This window comes from Thunnus thynnus, chromosome 10 (genome assembly GCF_963924715.1).
Source record: "Thunnus thynnus chromosome 10, fThuThy2.1, whole genome shotgun sequence".
Classification (NCBI taxonomy): domain Eukaryota; kingdom Metazoa; phylum Chordata; class Actinopteri; order Scombriformes; family Scombridae; genus Thunnus; species Thunnus thynnus.
The window spans coordinates 21,340,045-21,358,528 of NC_089526.1; the positions used below are offsets into that span (position 1 = coordinate 21,340,045).

Genomic DNA, 18,484 nt, shown 5'->3' on the forward strand with positions numbered 1-18,484 from the left:
TTGCTTGCTGCTGCTGCCACCCTCGCTGTCCCAGCCTTGTCCCATTTCCAGCTCCTCTGAGGTGTCAGAGACTGGGCAGTTTCACAGTGACTGCAGCAGTGACCCTTCCTCTCTAGCTGCTGCTGCTGCTGCACCTCAGCACACTACTGACAAGGTGAAACACACTCATCCACCATCAACCCTTCCCCTCTTCCACAAAATTTGTATGTATTGTACTAGCATCAGAAGCACCACAGCTTCTTCTTACTAAACTTCATACTTGGCTGTACATGGCATTGACTTTCATTCTCCCTCACACCACAATATAACAATGACAAGGTGAAGGAACAGCAGTCAAGGACAGCTCTGAAATGGCATCTCCATCAGTTTTTCATGTTCGTTTAGTTCAACGTGTTTTGTTTTGATGTGATAAATATGGATTTCTTATCATTTTTGTGTTCCATTTAAATTATTTCTCCCAAGTGTCGTGGTCTTTTGCATTTTTATTTCGCACTGTTTATCATTTCAATAATTTATCCCATTGTCTGTTTGTGTCTTTTCCTTTTTGTGTCTTTCTGTTATCACCCTTCCTCCCACCGACACACACATGTCCAGTTGTCAAATGGTTTCGACCACTACAGCCCAGTCAGTTCCCCCTACCTGCATAGCAACGGGGGGAGTTTGGGCTCAGGCTCCAGCTCCGGCACTGCCTTCCACTTCTTCCCTCCGTCCTCCCCATCCTCCACCTCCACCTCCTGCCCCACTCGTTCATGGTCACGTCCCGCCTCAGCACTGCTGCCAGACTTACCTCACTACAGCATAATGGGCTCTCCCATGGTGCCTTCATCCCAAGTCCCCAGCTGGAAGGTTTGTTCATCATCTTCATCTTGATGATCCCACCTTATCCCCCTCCTCCTCCTTGGTCACAGTTTGTTCAACATGCAAGTTACTCTTGTTCAGTGTGTAGAATATACTTTTAGTTCATTAGTTTGTTTCTTTTATACTCCAGTAACATCCGCAGACCTAAAAACCAAGAGATGAACTGAAGCAGGAGAGAATTTTAGACGCCATCAGAAGCACATCAGCGAGAAATATAAATGTGAAGTAGAAGTACAAAAACACTGACTTTCTTTCTTTACAGGACTGGGCAAAGCCAGGGCCTTATGACCAGCCCATGGTCAACACACTGAGGAGGAAGAAAGACAAGGAGACTCCAGCTATAGTGGACAGTAACGGTAGTATGAGCAGTGAAAGCAACCCTGCCTCTATCTCAACCTCAGCACCAGCTCCAGCTGCGCTACAAATACCAAGCCCAGTGGAAGAGAAGAACAGGACCATGGCTGCACCTCTCAAGGTCAGTTTCAGTCTACATCTCCTACTGCCCCACTGCATTTTTTGCAGCTGCTCTCACTATAGCACAGATTCTGGTTAATTACTGTTGATATTATGTAATTAACATGTAATTTTATTCATTGTGTGGTTGTTTTTGTGATTCAGTTTTCTTGTTATTTATAGCACATGTTCACTTTTCTTTTCTTCTGTTTCTCCACTGACTTTATTTCTATCTCTGTATCAGTACTTTTCCATTTTCCATTTACACTCTAGAATTAAATATAGGCTTTTATAGTGTTAATAAGTCACTGTTAATAAAAGTAAATATTATATTAGCAACTTGTGAGAAGCTTCCATTAATTCATTGACTGTGCAAATGGTGTCCATATGGATGAAGACATTCTGTCCACTTTTATGCTTCTCCACTGTCAGCTTTGTGCTGTAAAATGTTAGTACTGCAGCTGTTGCAAATTTTACCAAAAAAAAAAAAAAAAAATTGTTCAGTGATCCAATTACCTCATTACTCTACATATACTGGACGAAGTATCTACAGTGTGTTGCGTAAGTTTCAGGCAACCTCAAATTCAACTTCCAGCAGCTCAGTGTCTTTTTGTTTTTTTTTCCGACCACATGAATGAGTCTCTCACCACTAATGTTCCCACTTAATGACTTTAACAAGTTGTACCTAATGATTTTAATGACTTTAATGAATTGTACCTGGCTGTATTCAGACAGTCAGACCCTTATACGAAATGTTTTTATTTTCATTGGTTGATTGCTCCAGGCTGGTGATATGGAGGTCCACGAGGAACTGGCTCTGGCCTTATCCAGAGGTCTAGAGCTGGACACCCAGAGGTCCAGTAGAGACTCCATCCAGTGCTCCAGTGGCTACAGCACTCAGACCAACACACCCTGCTGCTCTGAAGACACTATACCTTCACAAGGTAACATATTCTTTGTAAATCAGACGATCGCCAAGTTTAAAGGACAAACTTCTTTCTTCCTTTAGTATCCTGCTATGTATCATTGTGTCATTACATTAACCTCTCTGTTTTTCTGTGTGCTTCTTCTAGTATCAGACTATGACTATTTCTCAATGGCTGGGGACCAGGAGTCTGAGCAGCAGCAGTCGGACTTTGACAAGTCGTCCACCATCCCCAGAAACAGTGACATCGGCCAGTCGTACCGACGCATGTTCCAGACCAAACGGCCAGCCTCCACAGCCGGCCTGCCGAGCACGCAGGCTCCCTACCCTGGACAGGGGGTCTACCCTGCTGGAGCCTACCCCTCCACCCCTATCCACACAGGAGCTTATCCCTCCACTCCTACTGGGCCTTATCCTCCTACCCCCACAGGTACACATTGTAGTTATAGTGTCACAAATGTAGAAGTATGTTTTACATTCACACTTAAGTCTCTCAATTTTTATGTTGTTTTTGAATTATTTTTGTAAGGCATCATGTTTTAATTCAGTAACTCCACTTTAAACACACTTAGATGAATGTTATGTATTATTTAAGACCTTATCAGAACAATAGTTGTTTTGTTGGTGTTTATTTGTACCCGTTTCTCTTTTTCATGTCCTTTTTGTTGTGTTATTCTTGTTAATGGTATGGCAGAAAGGTTTGTAATTTCTAACTGATTAATCATTTTTTCTTCTATAATTACAGGCTCCTCCTGCTCAGGTCAGGGATATTATTCTGGCTCCAGTTCTCATAATGCCTCTGGCTCCTATTCTACAGGCCACGGTCCAGTTATCGTCACCCCTGGGGTCGCCACAATCCGCCGCACCCCCTCTTCAAAACCTTCTGCCCGCCGCTCAGGCTCAGTTGCTGGCACAGGCCCCATCCCTATCCGTACGCCTGTCATCCCAGTAAAAATCCCTACAGTGCCCGACATGTCAGGAGCAGTTAATGGAAGCAGGAGTGCTGAGGAGATGGGAGGAGTAGGAGGAGACCAGAGCCCAGATTCTCCAACATTGGCAGGAGGGGAGGATGCTGGCGCGCTGCCTGTGATGTCTTGGAGCGGTCAGGCTACAACCAACCCTCCCACCGTCCCCCTGCCCAACCAGCTGACCCAGCAGCACCTTCAGAGTGAGATGGGAGAAGACGAGGCAGGAGAAGGCGGAGACGGCAACATGTTGGTGGCCATCCGCAAGGGGGTCAAGCTCAAGAGAACCCTCACTAACGACCGCTCTGCGCCACGCATCGCATGATGACAACAACACGATACGCAAGCGAGAGTCATAAGAGACGTGAGCTCATAGCACAGATGTGAGGCTCCCCCTTCGTTGTGTTTGCAAATGGGGTCAGAGGCTTTAGAAAAATGTGATTTACAGAATCATAAGGCTTCTTCGTTAATATACGAAGCCTATTTCACCTATTTTACACAGTTCTCATTCTGTAAATTTTCACCTGTGAGAATGCCTTACTACAGAAGCCCTCTTGAATGATTCATAGAGGAAATATATGCTATTGCTCAGGTGTTGGGTGCCAACCAAGCATTTTAGCACTAAGATCACATCTCCTAATTTGGCAAAAATTATGTAAAGCTAGTAAAAATTTTCGTTTGGAGCCAAAGCGGATCACAGGCCTACGTCTGGTATATCCTTGTACGGTAAGTTAAGTAACCAAGATAGGACCTAATTTCTTTCATAGGTCCTAGAATAAAGGGTTTCAGCACTAAAATGTTTTTTGCAAATCTGAGTCCTCAAATGTGTAATTAAAGTGTAAAACATAAGGATCTTTTTGTTAATAAATAACAAGAGAAGGAAAGGGTAGGTTTATACCACATTATGTTCATTTCTTTAAGAGGACAGTAAAGAAGTATCCAGTATTCTCCTTGAAGCAGAAGGACAGTATGTGTATGCCTCCTCTCAGTGTAGAATAAACACTGTGTATTATATGTGTAAACACTCATTGTACAATCGTGGGACAAATAAACATTTGAACTGTTGAGTGACTTTGCAGAAGGAGCGCAATAACCAGTGCAAGTACTACACAGCACCAAGAGAGCAGCACTCAGGTAGACTAGGAGGTAAAGGCTCAGCCGGTCAGCTTTTAGATTGTACCATTTGGCAACTCCCGAATTGAACTGACTGCTTACTTGGAGGGACGCCAAAACGGCTGCAGACCGGTGCTGTGTTGTCAAAGCCATCTTCCATCCAGAATACTTAAATACATGGTTAAATTCTCCACAAAGTCACTATGGGCAGAAGTATGAAAAATAAAGAGAGCTTGTGTAAAAGCAAAGGAACTGACACTGTGTCGCAGCCCGAGGTTCATCCAAGAAGATGAAAGCATCGCATGGGCGATGCCATCATATAAAGAGACACTACTACATGTTCTGGTTGACGCTACATGTTAGGTTCTGTTTTGTGTTAGCTGTTGTAGTATTTACATGATTTGTAAATAATTTTTCACGTCTCTTGCTGAGAAGTGTGTCGTTGCTTCTCACGCTCTGTATCTTCCTGTATTTCCACCTGCTCCTCCACAGTGCCAGAATCATTCAGTTTCACTGCTTTACACAGAACATTTATTGGGTTTCATTTAATGATCAATGTTGAGTTTGGAAACAACTCTGACATGCCCCATTACCATTACCATCGGATGTGAACTGGTTTTATTTTTTCATCATTTTTTCCATTATGAATCTCACATCATCCGCAACATCTACATGCTGAGCTTTGTAGAACTCCTCAGTGGTTTGTGTTTATACAGCAGCCCTTGCGTTATATTGGCCTCTTATTTTTTGTAGCATTGATGTGCCATCCTGCAACCTGCTGTGCATCGATTGCTCATAACACTACTAATAAATGTTAAAGTACACATGTGCCATGTCAAAACCCCATGTTAATTCAGATTTATATATATTATAAAACATTTTATAGAAGATAATAAGGCAAAATATTTTTTGATGTTTTGGAAATCATGAGTTAGAAGCTGTAATTGGTAATGCCAAACTTTTTATTTGTCTGGTTGCTGTTATATTGAACTTTTCTGTTGTCTACTAGCATGCATGCCCACCTTCTTTGATTAATTAGGTTCCTAATCTGTCATCTGAAGTCATTCTAGCTCTAATTTTGGTGTTTTATATTTAGCATCAAAGGCGACAAGGGGACAAATCCAATATGTAAAACATTTGTTACCCTAAAAACTAAGAAATCACATCAAACCCCACTGTATTATTTAAGCAATACATCATTATAGGTACTTTTTTTTTTCTTTTACAGGACAATAAGATGTTTCAGATGTGAGGCTTTTCCTCAGACTGCAGCATTGTAAAACTATAGGCTATAAGGAATTTGCATTACTGAGTGATAGTCTGTATTTTAATTTGCATTTCAGTTCAAGCACTGTGAGACCATGGCTACTACAAGATGTATCAAACTGTAAATATTTAGCTGTACAAGTTAGTCCAGGAACTCACACATTTTTAATTTATTTTCTTTCTCAGTCTTTAAATCCTTTTTTCTTTCCCAACCTATCTCTATTTTTATACTTATATAAAATATCAGAGTAATAGAGTTGTTGTTTTTTTTTCCTTTATTCATGCATGTACTATCTGATGATGTGTTGTAAATCAGATTTCAGCATCACTGAATTGTTCTTTGCTGTACTCCTATGATTCATTTAAGTCCCTTATTTCACACACACGTGCAAAAACTGCATTTTAACAGTGCTGGCTGATTTTAAAAGCACACGCAGCTACACTGAAATGTGTTTGTCTGACCTCCAACAGGAGCTCATATGTTTTGGCTTCATGATGGAGAGAGTTGCATCAGTATTATGAGTTAAGTCAAGAATTTTCTTCAAATGTTAAATATTAAAAAATTCTTTGGCAAACTGAGGGAAGTTTGCTGGATCATAATGCAACATGCTAAATTTGAGCTGTTCTCTGAGGGTGATCTGTATTTAAATGTTAAACCGTAGTTACTGTACCGTTGATTCGAGGTAAAATGTATTGAAAGTAAACAGCTGATCTGGTAGCAATCTGTCGTATTAGATTTGAACAAATGTCACAGTGTCCATAATGTCTGGCCCAAAGACATCTTAACATGTGGATCCAGTTTGTGCTTTCATAAATACTGTACGATCTCTGTGCCACACTTAATCTGATGAACCACAACCCACTGACAAATCAGACAGACACCCCCTGTACTGTTAAATTTCAAACAGAGTAAGGATATTATTGCTCAGATGTTTTGGTAAACTCAGCATTAAGTTCTTGATATTATTGATGATGTTAATGTTTGTTTTTTGGCCGTCCACCTGTCTTAAACGTGTATTATCAACATGTAATTTTCATATTTAAATTGCTAGCATAGTAAATATATACTATATCAGAGTTGCCAAATGTCAGTATATCCTATGAATAAGAAGTTTATAGTTTGTGAGGGTTTGAGAGTGCGGTTAAACCTGGTTTTTAGTTTAGTTTTTAGCTCATCCCCCCACCCCCACCCTCCCACTACCCTCCGAGGAGAGTTGACCTCTCTGTCTGTCCCTGTACAGTTCAACAGGTTATGATGCAGTTTGTTTCAGAAAGTGAAAGGTTGTTATTTTTTGTGTAATGACAGCTTTAGCAATATAATAAAAATATAAATTTTGCTTCGGCTTACTGGCCTCTTGAATGTGCAAGTGTGTGTGTATCTAGACCTCCTTCCTCTGCTAAGATCCTTTGTTTTTGTTTTTTTCATTCTGCAGGCCTAAAATTCCTCTCATTCATTGCTCAACACTTTTTGGCAAAGTTTATATGCAAACTATTTTGAACTGATTTGACTTTATTATCACAATGTTTTTTTCTTAAGTTTGCCTCCCCTTTCACATACATAACCCAGTATAACATTTAACAAAACAACAAAACAAATACTACAAATGTATATTACATCCGACATGATGGACAACATTGGGCCTGATGGGTGGGTAACATTAACATATACAAGCTCTTTTCCTCCATAAAATGCTGTTTAAAGGTGCCACTCCTAAATATCTGGCACCACTGCTCAGTAATGACCAGTTACTACAGTGTGACAGCAAAACCTTTATTCACCATTTCAATATCTTGATTTACTGGATTCCTACTGGTGAGCACAAGAACTCCAGCCTTATAAACAGATGATGTGTTTACTCTTAACCACCAGGGGTCGCTCTTGTCCCAGCTTTTCCTAACCCCCTAACCTGCTTTTATAGCTTCTACTGAGACAATGCATCACTCCTCCCATCCTTTGAGGCCTGAAAGCACTCATCTGATCAATAAAAGTAAAGCCAAAATAATGAATCTCCCACTCTGTAGCAGAAACCAGCCGACTAAAAACACGAATGAGGCATTAAATCACAGATTTAAACAAACCTTTTTCTCTTGTTCCTCAAAGGAGGCTTCCTTTCCTCCTGGAAACAAATAACTTCCACATGGTGTCATATTTTCTCTGGGTGTGGACTGTAGTCTGGTTGAAGGGGGGAGGGATGAGAACAACAGACACTCCTATTACTCTGGGAATTACTTCTATACTGCACCAAACTTTATTATTTTTGCAGAAGATGTCCCTTTAATACCATCTTATCTCACTTTATGAGCATTTTCACCTCCTGATGCATTAATAAGCTGTATTACTAACATTTGAGGCATAAAAAGTTTCAATAACATCAGCAAGAGCAATGAGCATTTCAGTGCACAGCATGTTTTTCGTAATGCCAAACGCAGCAAGCGATAATATGATCACAACAGTCTATGCATTGTGCCTGTATGTGCTGAATGCGCGTACGTCTGGCGGTGCCGTCAGCGTTACGCACGGAGGAAAGCAGCTCTGCTATTGGAAAGTATTTTCGGGCTGTGCTGGCCCTCCCATCCGCCTCACACCATCCAGTCAGCCAGAGGTTACACCAGCCGGACTTAACGTCGCAAAAATGTGATTTTGCGCAAATACTACAGCCGATTAGGTGTTTGAGGTTTTGTGCGTCTGTCTACAAAATCGCATTGAAGGTAAATAAGAAACGTATGCGTCGCAGCGGTTTGTGTATTCTCAAGGTTTCCTCTGGAGGTTGTTGGACGGGACAGCGGAGCATCGACTGAGGTGCGTCCGATAAGACAAGTTGCAGTTTGATTTTGGACATTTCCTACTTTATCCTGCCCTCTAGGCGTGTAAAATAGGCTCGAGTCAGTATGTCCGTAAATAATGTGTAATTGATATGGTCAGGTCCGCGTTTTGCCCTCAAATAACCCGGGATGTCACCAGATCGAGGATGTGTTGGGTGTTTTCATGCGACCACTGCAGGGATCATGTCAAATTATAGCAACAAAGATGAGATTATGTCATGTGTTTAGGGGAGTGTAGGTTAAAAGTGTTGATAATCAGGCCTGTTGTATTGCCATCCTTCTCTGTTCTCCTCCAGGTTCCCGGCGCATCGCTCTACTCCTCATCCCAGAGATGCTGCCCAGCCTGCGGAGATTGCTGCGGCCCGTTTTCTCTATGAGAGCCGGGACCGGGCTGGCTAGAGTCGGACTCAGCAACAACCAAACATCCGCCGTAGCATCCCCGGGCCGGCTCGCCTCAGAGCCGCCGCTCTTCATGCTGGTGCAGCGGTGTAACCTGGGCACGCACCCGCTGAAGGAGCCCGTGGAGCCACTCAACTCGCCCCGGGGAGCAAAGGAGTTTATTTATAGCCTTCATCCGTCTGAGCGCACCTGCCTGCTGCGGGAACTGCACAGGTTCGAGTCCATAGCCATAGCTCAAGGTAGGTGATGTGCGACAGTACAGCGAGCAGTAACATTTTAAGTTAGTTGATACATCACATCAGTGTATGTGCACTAATAGAGAATTGGCTGTTTTACATTAGAAATTGATTTTACCTGCAATTTTGGCTTGACATGATTAATTAATGTGACATTAATTACATTTATAAATCATGTAATTAATATATTGAACAATGTAGGGAATCATCACAAACAGCTTAACTGGAAAGATTAATTGAAATAATTTGTGAATGATTATAATAGTTTTTGCATCATAGTGATCATCAACTGCAGGTCATATTTAGTCCTATTACTCACCACTTCACTTCATCACAAGATACAATATGACAAGCTGTTAACTCTGGGGTTATAAAATCACCCATCAGCCTAATTGCCACTGTCAGAAGCTATGTGTACCGTTCCAGGCTACAGCATCAGAGAACAAGCTGTAAAAAGATGAAGCAACTTTCATCTCTATAAGGGTAACAGCAGCCTAAGAGGCACAGTTGGAAGTCTTCTGTTAAAGCTGGTTTCACCAAAAACATAACATCATAGTTCCATTGTGAGGGACAGATAATCCCCAGGTGCTGACCTCTGACCTCCCTGTGTGCAGAGAAAAGAGAATCGATAAAGTAATATTACTGTAACTCTTATTTCCACATCTATCTGACCCGCTAATTAGAAGCCATTGATCGGTAAATGTGTAACGACAGTACTAAGATAGATGGTCAGTACAATATTTCACTTCACATTTTTTCAACATGTTTAAATCAAAATCATACAGTACTTCCAAACGTTTATACACTGGAATGAGTTGATGAATTCGGGTTGGAACCAAGATTTGTTCTCTTTGACTGATTCTTGCACAGTCGTTTGTTGGACTAGTGATTTATCATTTCTGCACAGTCAGCCAAACCTTCTGACAAATACTGTTCAAAAGGTGTTCGGATATGTTCCAGCCACCGAGATACTGAAAAAGAACAACTCAGTAAAACACAAGAATGAATATAGATGCGTTGGAACAAAATGACTAACTGAAGTTATTCAAATACTGCAATGTAGAGCAACAAGTTTATAGTAGGTTACCTTTGATTCTCTTGTTTTGGAAGAAAACTTCATTTTTAGGGGAGAGTTGTGTAAGACAGTTGGTTATATTCATATTAATATTAATAGATTAATTTAGGGACTTGTTTTGGGTTCCTGTACTATGTAGCCAGCATATTATAGTTAAAAAGACAGTCAGTTGGCTATTTGAACACATACTGTATTTATTATATTTCTGTATGTACTATATTTAGTCATTATTTCTGCTACATCTAATCTAATAAAGTATGAGAGAAGGAGGAGCATGGTGGATGTCCCACATATGGAGACAGAGAGAGAGAGACAGAGAGAGAGAGAAATGGGAGATCAATACCGAGGCAGAAGAGAGGAGAGGGAGAGAGTGAGGAAAGAGATAAGTGATGATGAAGAGGCTTTACAGCATATGAGGCTCTCTGGGAGTTTTTGTCACCCTCTATATTCCTCTCCAGCAGTCAAGAGCAGAGGGTATGCTACACTTAAAAATAGATTCACATCATTTATTACAAATTGATTTGTATGAACAATAGAAATTGCTGAATATTTCAAGCCATAAAAAATAACTACAAACTGGAAATTTAATCACTGCTCCTTTATTGTGTCATTAAAAATGTTGTTAAAGATATCAGATCCAGTGCACTCTACTGATAAGAGATGACGTTTTCTTCCTGCAGGGCTGCGGGGAACTTAGTAGAGTCTTCACTGGAGCCTTGTTTGCTCTTGTGTCTCATGATTTACAAATGATTCCCATCTTGTGGGACACCCTGCAGGGAAGCTTCATATGTCTCTGGCTTCAGAAAAATTTAAGATAAAGTGAAAATAGTCTCCTTGATTTTATGTATCTCATTCCATCTTCACTGTACACCAGGCTCATTTAAAAGCATGTAGCAACAGACTGCTGAATGTTAAACATGCATCTGTTGCTATGAATAGTGTCATGTCTGCACTGTTTCTTCTCAGGCTGCGGGTGACAAGTAGCAAAGACGTGCACAAATCAACAGCGCAGACTGACAGCGTTAATATAAGGATACTTCTGACACTGTGGCTTGAAATGTTTCATCTGTACTTTGGATGCTCTACGTTCTTTCCCATCGAAAATGTCAGAGCAGATTTCAACCTGTCATCTTGTCAGAGGAGGTTTTTTCATGGGAAAAACACAATCTGATTATCATTCAGCAGATCATCCATCTCAAACATAAATATTATGACATAGCAGTCAGTCACGTCTCGCCATGTACACTAAAACAGACCAGTTAGATTTCTGCTGACTGATAATTTTGATGGTCATACATTAGTGGTAATAGCATCTGTGATAAAAAAAAACACTGATTAGAGTGGCAGTGGAGATGATACTTAAGTGTGACAGTGTCATCTAACCGTGACTTTGCTCATCAGATGAGCAGGTAAACATAAGTGCGGTTTTACGCATGTTGTTTCATTTTCACAGCTTTAGTGATAATTATTACTCAACAAGATTAGATATTGCATGCTCCTTTCTATGAACCAAATTGTCTCCCTCAGCACCCACAGGAAATTACCTTGTTAAAAAAAAACACTGTTTGTCATATTGCCTGATTTGACACACCGCTGCCGTCTTATGTCCACACTCCCTGGGGAATTGTCACGGAAATGGTTTCAGGATAGAGGCCGGCTGACCCATCTCTACCACGAGATCTTTCACGCTCACCGCTCCTAATAGCGCATCATTATTTTCCTGTCAGATGTGACTGACTGCATCCTGACCACATGCTGCGAGCCTCTCTCTGTGTGCTACAAATACACTGCAATATCAACATTGAGCAAACAGCGCTAAATCCCACATAAGCCTCATAATGGAGGTTTTTATATAATGCACAGAGGCTGCAGAAAGAAAGGTATTGCACCCATCTTAGACCACTGTTGTTTTGCGCTTAGTGGCTGGAAAGCATTTGATTCACATTTTAGCACTTTGCTTGCACAGTTGATGTGATGGCTGCAGAATATCAGGGAATACCAGCCTTTATTAAAGCTTCCTTTGAATTCAAAACCACCACAACTGAATATGAGAGAATAATGTGAGCCATTGTATAGAGGTGACTAAGCGTAGAGGACAGCTACATTCCTCTGCTCTTACCTATGGGGCCTGCCTGGCTGGAGCTTACTGACATCCTCACCTTCACGCTATAAAAACCCTCAGGGATTCTCTTACCTACTGTATATGCAGGCTGCAGAGTAGCTGAATCAGTGATTGCTGGCCTGGTCTACTCACTCTCTCACTGACTTGCTGACGGAGAGATTGATTTTTTTGACACGCTTATCAACATCCATCATCAATAACGTCCCCTATAGGCTGCAGGATGCCTGAAGCAGAACCCTCATTTTCCTGATGGTTACATGCAGGTTAGCTGAGTGGGGAGGACGCTGGCTGAAGCTCACTGACATACAGTATCTTAGTCCTGGGGAGTCATAGAGAGAGTGCTGCAGTATTTTCATGCTGGTCTTGTTTACTAAATGCATTTACCTTCATTCCAGACTGTGCTCTGACATTTGAGTGAGTGCCTACCTGCTCGCTATGGGCTAATTTTTGACAGTTCATTTAACAGTTCATGTTGAAACAGGGTATTAGCTATGTACTTACTGTATGTGGGTGTATATCAGTGGTGCTTAACAGTAGCGAGAGAACTAAGTCAGTCAGAAAATGAGTTTTAAAAGCCAGACATCTCATCTGTTAAAATCAGAGGGGGGTAACTGGGGGCAGTGAAACAAGATGTAAACAAAACATTGACAGACAGTACACTGTTTGTGGATCAGAGAGTAGATCTCTATTAACACTAACGCCTTTTCCAAAATGTAAAACTTCATTCACCAATTCATTCAACTTTACTTTGAGTGTTATGGCCTAATGTTAAACAGATGTCTCCATGTATGTTTTCATGGTGGCTGAAACTGAACATTTGTGAAATAAGGCTGCAATACATTTGTATAAATAAATATTCTGGTGAAATAATGTAATACTGCCAAACACATCTTACACCAGTGAAATGTAAGGTTAACTGAATCAAATACTGGTAAGCTGTTGCCAGGACTTTCTGTTTGTTTTGTTCTTAAATTTTCAGTTGGTTTTTCCTTGTTGGAGAGTCAGAAAGCATTTTAAAATTCATTCCCTAGATGATTATCCACTGCACATTTTAGGGGCAGAGGGTAACAGCCAGGTTTCTCTCAAGCACTGGAGGACTTTGGTAGAAATGGAGGCGACGAGAAAGCGAAGAAGCAATTTTTCTTGAAGGTCATACATGAGTTGGGGCATTTATGCTGCTTTCTCTTGTCTCAGTACATCCCATTCTCTTGGAAGTAAAAGAAGGCAAAGTTTGAAGAAAGCAAGTAGGGAGGAAGACAGAGGTGAAATGGGAACACAGACACTCAGGGCAGATGAAAACAGAGAGGTTTGGAGGTGAGCAGTTAACAGACAGGAAGAGAAGGGGTGGAGAGCAGAGATGTCAGGACAATGAGGGAGCTGCAGTATAATAACCCGGGGATGTACAAGGTGACTCAGACTTACTTAATAAGAGCACTGAAACAAATTTTATTGCTCTGGGACAGAAACCAACAACAGAAGTTAACACTGAAAGGTGTTTCATAGACATAAAATTAAACCACCAAGAAAAACATTGCGATTATTTTTAAAAATGAAGTTGTATTTTATGATTTATAAGACAGTCTTCATGACTATATTGAAGAATAAAACATATGTAGCTTCATATGTGGGATAAACCCTTTTTCACAATGGTGACCAGCACAGTTAAAGTTGGGCTCTTAATGAATTCCCATTGTCACGTATGAGTTCTCACTAATTACACCATCAGAGACCAGAGATAAAAGCTTCACTTTAGTGATTATTACACAGTCTTTTTATGGCGAAGAAACGTCTGACTGAGGAAAAAATGTAAAATGTGAAATAACTAACCAAATTACAGGGACTGGAGTAATCATGTCAAATGTGAAACAATTAATAATTCATTTGAGTGAAACGAGAGAATGTTCTGGTTATTGTTTGAACCTCGCTGTGGTGGTTTAATAGCAAGAGGGAGTGAAAATACAGAAGCTAAACTAATTATTACTCACCACATTCTGCAAAAACCACAGCTGAAAAAAATCTATATGAATCTGTATTAACAGGAATAAGTGCTGATATATGTACACAATGTACTGTGTTTTTGTGGTGGAAAAGCTATTTTTCATACCTCTCAGACAGGGAGCTTTACAAAATTCAGGACTTACGCTCAAATTCATGCAAATTTGGGTAAAAGCACAGAGAAAGAAGCTAACATTTAGAGCAGTCAGAGAGGGGAGATGCATCAAATGAACAAATAAATGACCAGAGATCCTTCTGTTCCATCTGGACCTCTGTGATCATCAGCGTTCAGTTACTCTGTGACATCTGCTGTACTAACATGGCTTTTCCACTGGTCTGCTGGTGACGTGCGAGAAGACGAGATAGAGGCAATTTCCCTTCATGGCTCAGTGGATGTAGATGCACTGTAGAGAGTAGAGAGTATTCATTGGAGATGAAGATTGAGAGATATTGGAGATTAAATGACTTTGTTGAACTTTCCTACCCATGTTCCATTTGTCTTTAAGTTTTTTTCTGAATCTCTTCTTGAACCATGACCGTGCAGATTCAGTCTGTATCAAATCTCTTTGAAGCTTCACATTAGTCTGTTTCGGAGGTGGGCTTGTATTCCTAATATTTAATATCCTCAATATATTGCTTTCGTGGCGCATGATGATATTTATTCCACCTTTTGTGTTGAAAGGGGAAGCCATAACCTCTGAGAGCCATACAGATTATAGCTTTCTTGCCGGAAATAAGACACCACCTTTTCATTTCTCCATCCTGCCTCAGCTCAAACAGCGTTATTGTCATGCTAATTCACTCACATAATGGTGGTCCATAGTGATATTTAACCCACAATGACCCGTGCACAAACATGAGTGACTCCCATCAGTCTCTTTTAAATAAAGTAGAGACATCAGCACTACTGAACATTGCAAGTCACTGTCACGATGCTGCAGTGATGATGATATTTGACCTTTATTCTTTCATCCTCATTACCAGAGGTGATTACATGCCAGACAGTTGATTCTATTGCCTTCAAATGGAGGTTATGCTGTGACATTTGTCTGGTAATTTGTATACAGAAAACACACTCATTCATCACAGAGACTTCATGTATTTATTGAGTGCGGTTTGCTGCCAACAATGGAGCTGCTGCCATTAATAACTAATCAGTCTCAGTGCGCCGAGTAGATTCCAACTGGTACTTCACTGGGAATTTTTCTGAACTGCAGTGTGTGTCGAGCTCACAGTATTTGTTTTTTTTAACTCCCCCAAAGACACATGAAGAAGACACATGGATTATTTAGATTAGAATATATGAAATATATTTGAAATAGAAATTTTAAGATCCACTTATTGCTATTTTTTTTTTTTTTTTGTCAAACTAGCTTTTCCAAGGTCAATAATAAACCTTAAAGTTTAATGTTTTTTGACATTTCACAAACAGATGTGACCCCTTGATATTTATCTTGACCTTGAATTTGAGAACCACTATATTACTATTAAATGCAAAAAAAATGGAAATCTTTTCAGCAATAAAGTTGTTTTTCCCTAGTTTGAGTCTTTGTAAGGGAACAAAATCAAGGCCAAGTTTAGACAAAAAACATTGTAAATGGAGATCTGTCTTCCAATTGGCAGTCTGTCACCAATTCAAATTTTATAATTCATAAGATATGAAAGGGAGGAAGAAAATCACTGCATATGGCTCATCTTTGTTGTGAAACCTAGACAGATGGATCAAGTCAGGAATCAAATTATGTCGGCACCACAGAAGCTCAGGTAATATTATTATGCGCAGCAGGATGTGTTTGATATTCAAGGTGGTGTTTGTTTTTGTGAGGCTGTCCATTCGATCATGAGGTCATGAGCTTCAGAGCATAAGAGACAGGAATGGATCATTTTATGATCTCTTTTTTTTTTTTTTCATGGGACAATGTGACCTCTGACAACACACACTCACCTCTTGTCACCTCCTGCAAGTTTCCGCTTTTATTTCTTTTGCTCTGTCGTTTCCTCTCTTTCTGTTCCTCCCTCACACACTTAGACAGATCCTACTGCAACACACATGCCTCCCTGTTTTCTCCTTGGTTTGTACCTTGGCCCCTTGAAGGCTTCTGTAACTGACTTTTCTACACAGTCACCATTGCTGCTGATTTCACTGCAGCCCCACAAGACTAAAGTCAGCATTTTATAGTGGATATTAAAGTTAATATCCCTTTGCAGTCCTGTATTCATTGCCTGGTACTGTATTAACTCTAGGTTTAGGTTAAGGTCCGCTCCATCTGATACAGTCAAAGCTGGGGCTGGACCACTGTGGTTTCCACTTTTTAAATTTGGCACACATAAAATCTTGTCCTGCTTGTGCTGACCTGAGTCTACAGCTTGCACAGCAAGCAAACAAAGTTTACCAGCAGCACGATAAACATGGAGACTCATGGCTGAACCAATATGGAAACATCACTGCACTGACTTTAAAAACACAATGCTGCTACTTTATTTTCATGTGTCCTACATGGGACATCAGCTGGTAGAGGTGGTGACTTTTTTCCCTGGGACATGTAGCTTTAGCCTCAAGCTTTAATCATTATATCATGTGTGCAGCATTCAACTGCATATTTAGAATGCCTTTTACATGGTTCTCACTGCTGGAAACATTAAAAAGTTAGCTGGAGATGGAGTTTTCAGCCAACTCATGTTTTAGTTTGGCTGGCTACCACTACATGCAATTCTGCCACCCTCATCATTGTAAACTACATGTGTGCCATGCTGGAATGGAAATATTGACAGGTGTAAGTTCAAGCCCTCAGGAACAAGGCAGTGCTGTGGAGCAATTTTGGCGTAGTGGCCACACTGCAACATCATGTAAGGCACACTCTTCCCAAAAAGACAGTGCAATACACAAATGAAAATGACTCTTTATAAGATCAGAATTTGATCCATTCAGTCTGTTAGTCAGCCAACTCAGTCAGGGAAGTCTAATGCACAGAATTGTGGTGCGCCTGCTCTATGGGACTGGACTTAACGAACAGTCAGTTGCAAATAAGCAGAAGTTGTGCAGAGATTAAGCTAACCCTGGTTACAACTCATCCTCACCCAGCAGCTTTTTCTTGGCTCCTGCTGTTCTACCTGCTGCTGTTTATCCACTGAGACAGATTCATTATAGTTTGTGCCAGCGTCATACTTTATAAGCAATTTTCTCCACCCTTGCTGCTGTGCTCAGGAACATGCAGCGTGCCAGCAAGTAGTGCAAATAGAGCAGAGCAAATCATAGAGGTATAACGTGGTCCCACACTAAACAGCGGCCAAGATATCAACAAAACAGGGCCTGTACACTCCTGCACTGCCCCGAGAAGAGGTCTAATTAGCCAAAATAAATGAGAACACCTGTGCACATGTTTTTATGTGTACCGCCGATATGTAGAGGCTTTCGTTGTAGCAATCTGATGGATGACTAATTGACATCCAGGAAACCAGGTGTGTCAAATTAACTGCAAACAACTTGCTTGGATGTTGAGCTTTACTTTCATTCACTGCCAGAGCTGAGAACCATAGACCTCTTTCACAGAAGACATTTTGACATATCACAGTGGTAAAAGCACAGATGTAAAAAAAAAAATATGTATATATATTAGCTGAATTCCATTTAGCTGCTTCAATTTCACGTTCCCGGTACTGTGCATGCTGGCACGCACATACTGTCATGGCTTACTGGGACTCAGAACAGAGTTAACGTTATAAGTAACACCTGTGCTCTTGGTAGTCAAAGCATCTGCTGTGAACTACAGGGCTGCACATCTGGATCCTGTGGCAATAAAAATGTGGTGCGCATGGGATTTACTGTAACATTAGTGCAAGCAGACGGTCTGTATCACCGCTGTCATGGAATGAGTGTGTAATAAAAATTGATGTTATTATTAGAGGATCCTATTATTGATTTTAACCAATGCATGGTCTCTCAGGTACTACAGTATATCTTTGTGTAGTGTTACCAAAGTGCAGGTGAAGTCATCATAGACTGTCTTTAATGTGAGTTGTTTTAGGCAGCACCACTAAAACTATTTCCCTTTTTCAGATTGGGTTTGTCCTTTGTTCCTGCTGGTCAGAGCGCCTGTTGTAACGCAGATAGGAAACAATGCTACTTCCTACTTTTCCGTCTCTTGTGATTTGCCATTCGTCAGGAAGATATTTCAAGGATTTGTCGTTGTTTTTTTGTATGTTTTCTGTGTTTCGTTTCAGGCCCTCCACAGCCGCCTATTGGCGCCGGGGGAA

General features: G+C 40.8%; 2 protein-coding genes across 12 annotated transcripts in view; both read left to right on the forward strand.

The window, feature by feature from the left end:
• LOC137191737 (protein MTSS 1-like) overlaps positions 1 to 6,917 on the forward strand; it is a 56,667-nt gene extending 49,750 nt beyond the window's left edge. For 6 of the 10 annotated variants that reach the window (XM_067602084.1, XM_067602091.1, XM_067602083.1 and 3 more), the window contains 6 exons: positions 35 to 154; positions 595 to 846; positions 1,121 to 1,333; positions 2,096 to 2,255; positions 2,385 to 2,666; positions 2,982 to 6,917. In XM_067602084.1, coding sequence (XP_067458185.1) covers positions 35 to 154; positions 595 to 846; positions 1,121 to 1,333; positions 2,096 to 2,255; positions 2,385 to 2,666; positions 2,982 to 3,526 — 1,572 coding nt within the window. In that variant the 3' untranslated portion in view covers positions 3,527 to 6,917. The remainder of the gene's footprint in view (positions 1 to 34; positions 155 to 594; positions 847 to 1,120; positions 1,334 to 2,095; positions 2,256 to 2,384; positions 2,667 to 2,981) is intronic. The other 4 variants (XM_067602088.1, XM_067602089.1, XM_067602090.1 and 1 more) reach the window with 2 other exon arrangements.
• A 1,221-nt stretch (positions 6,918 to 8,138) lies between these two features.
• Positions 8,139 to 18,484, forward strand: part of LOC137191739 (transmembrane protein 65-like) — a 35,333-nt gene continuing 24,987 nt past the window's right edge. The window contains exons 1-2 of one of the 2 annotated variants that reach the window (XM_067602094.1): positions 8,139 to 8,380; positions 8,700 to 9,041. In XM_067602094.1, the coding sequence (XP_067458195.1) occupies positions 8,735 to 9,041 (307 nt within the window). In that variant the 5' untranslated portion in view covers positions 8,139 to 8,380; positions 8,700 to 8,734. The remainder of the gene's footprint in view (positions 8,381 to 8,699; positions 9,042 to 18,484) is intronic. The other variant, XM_067602095.1, reaches the window with a different exon arrangement.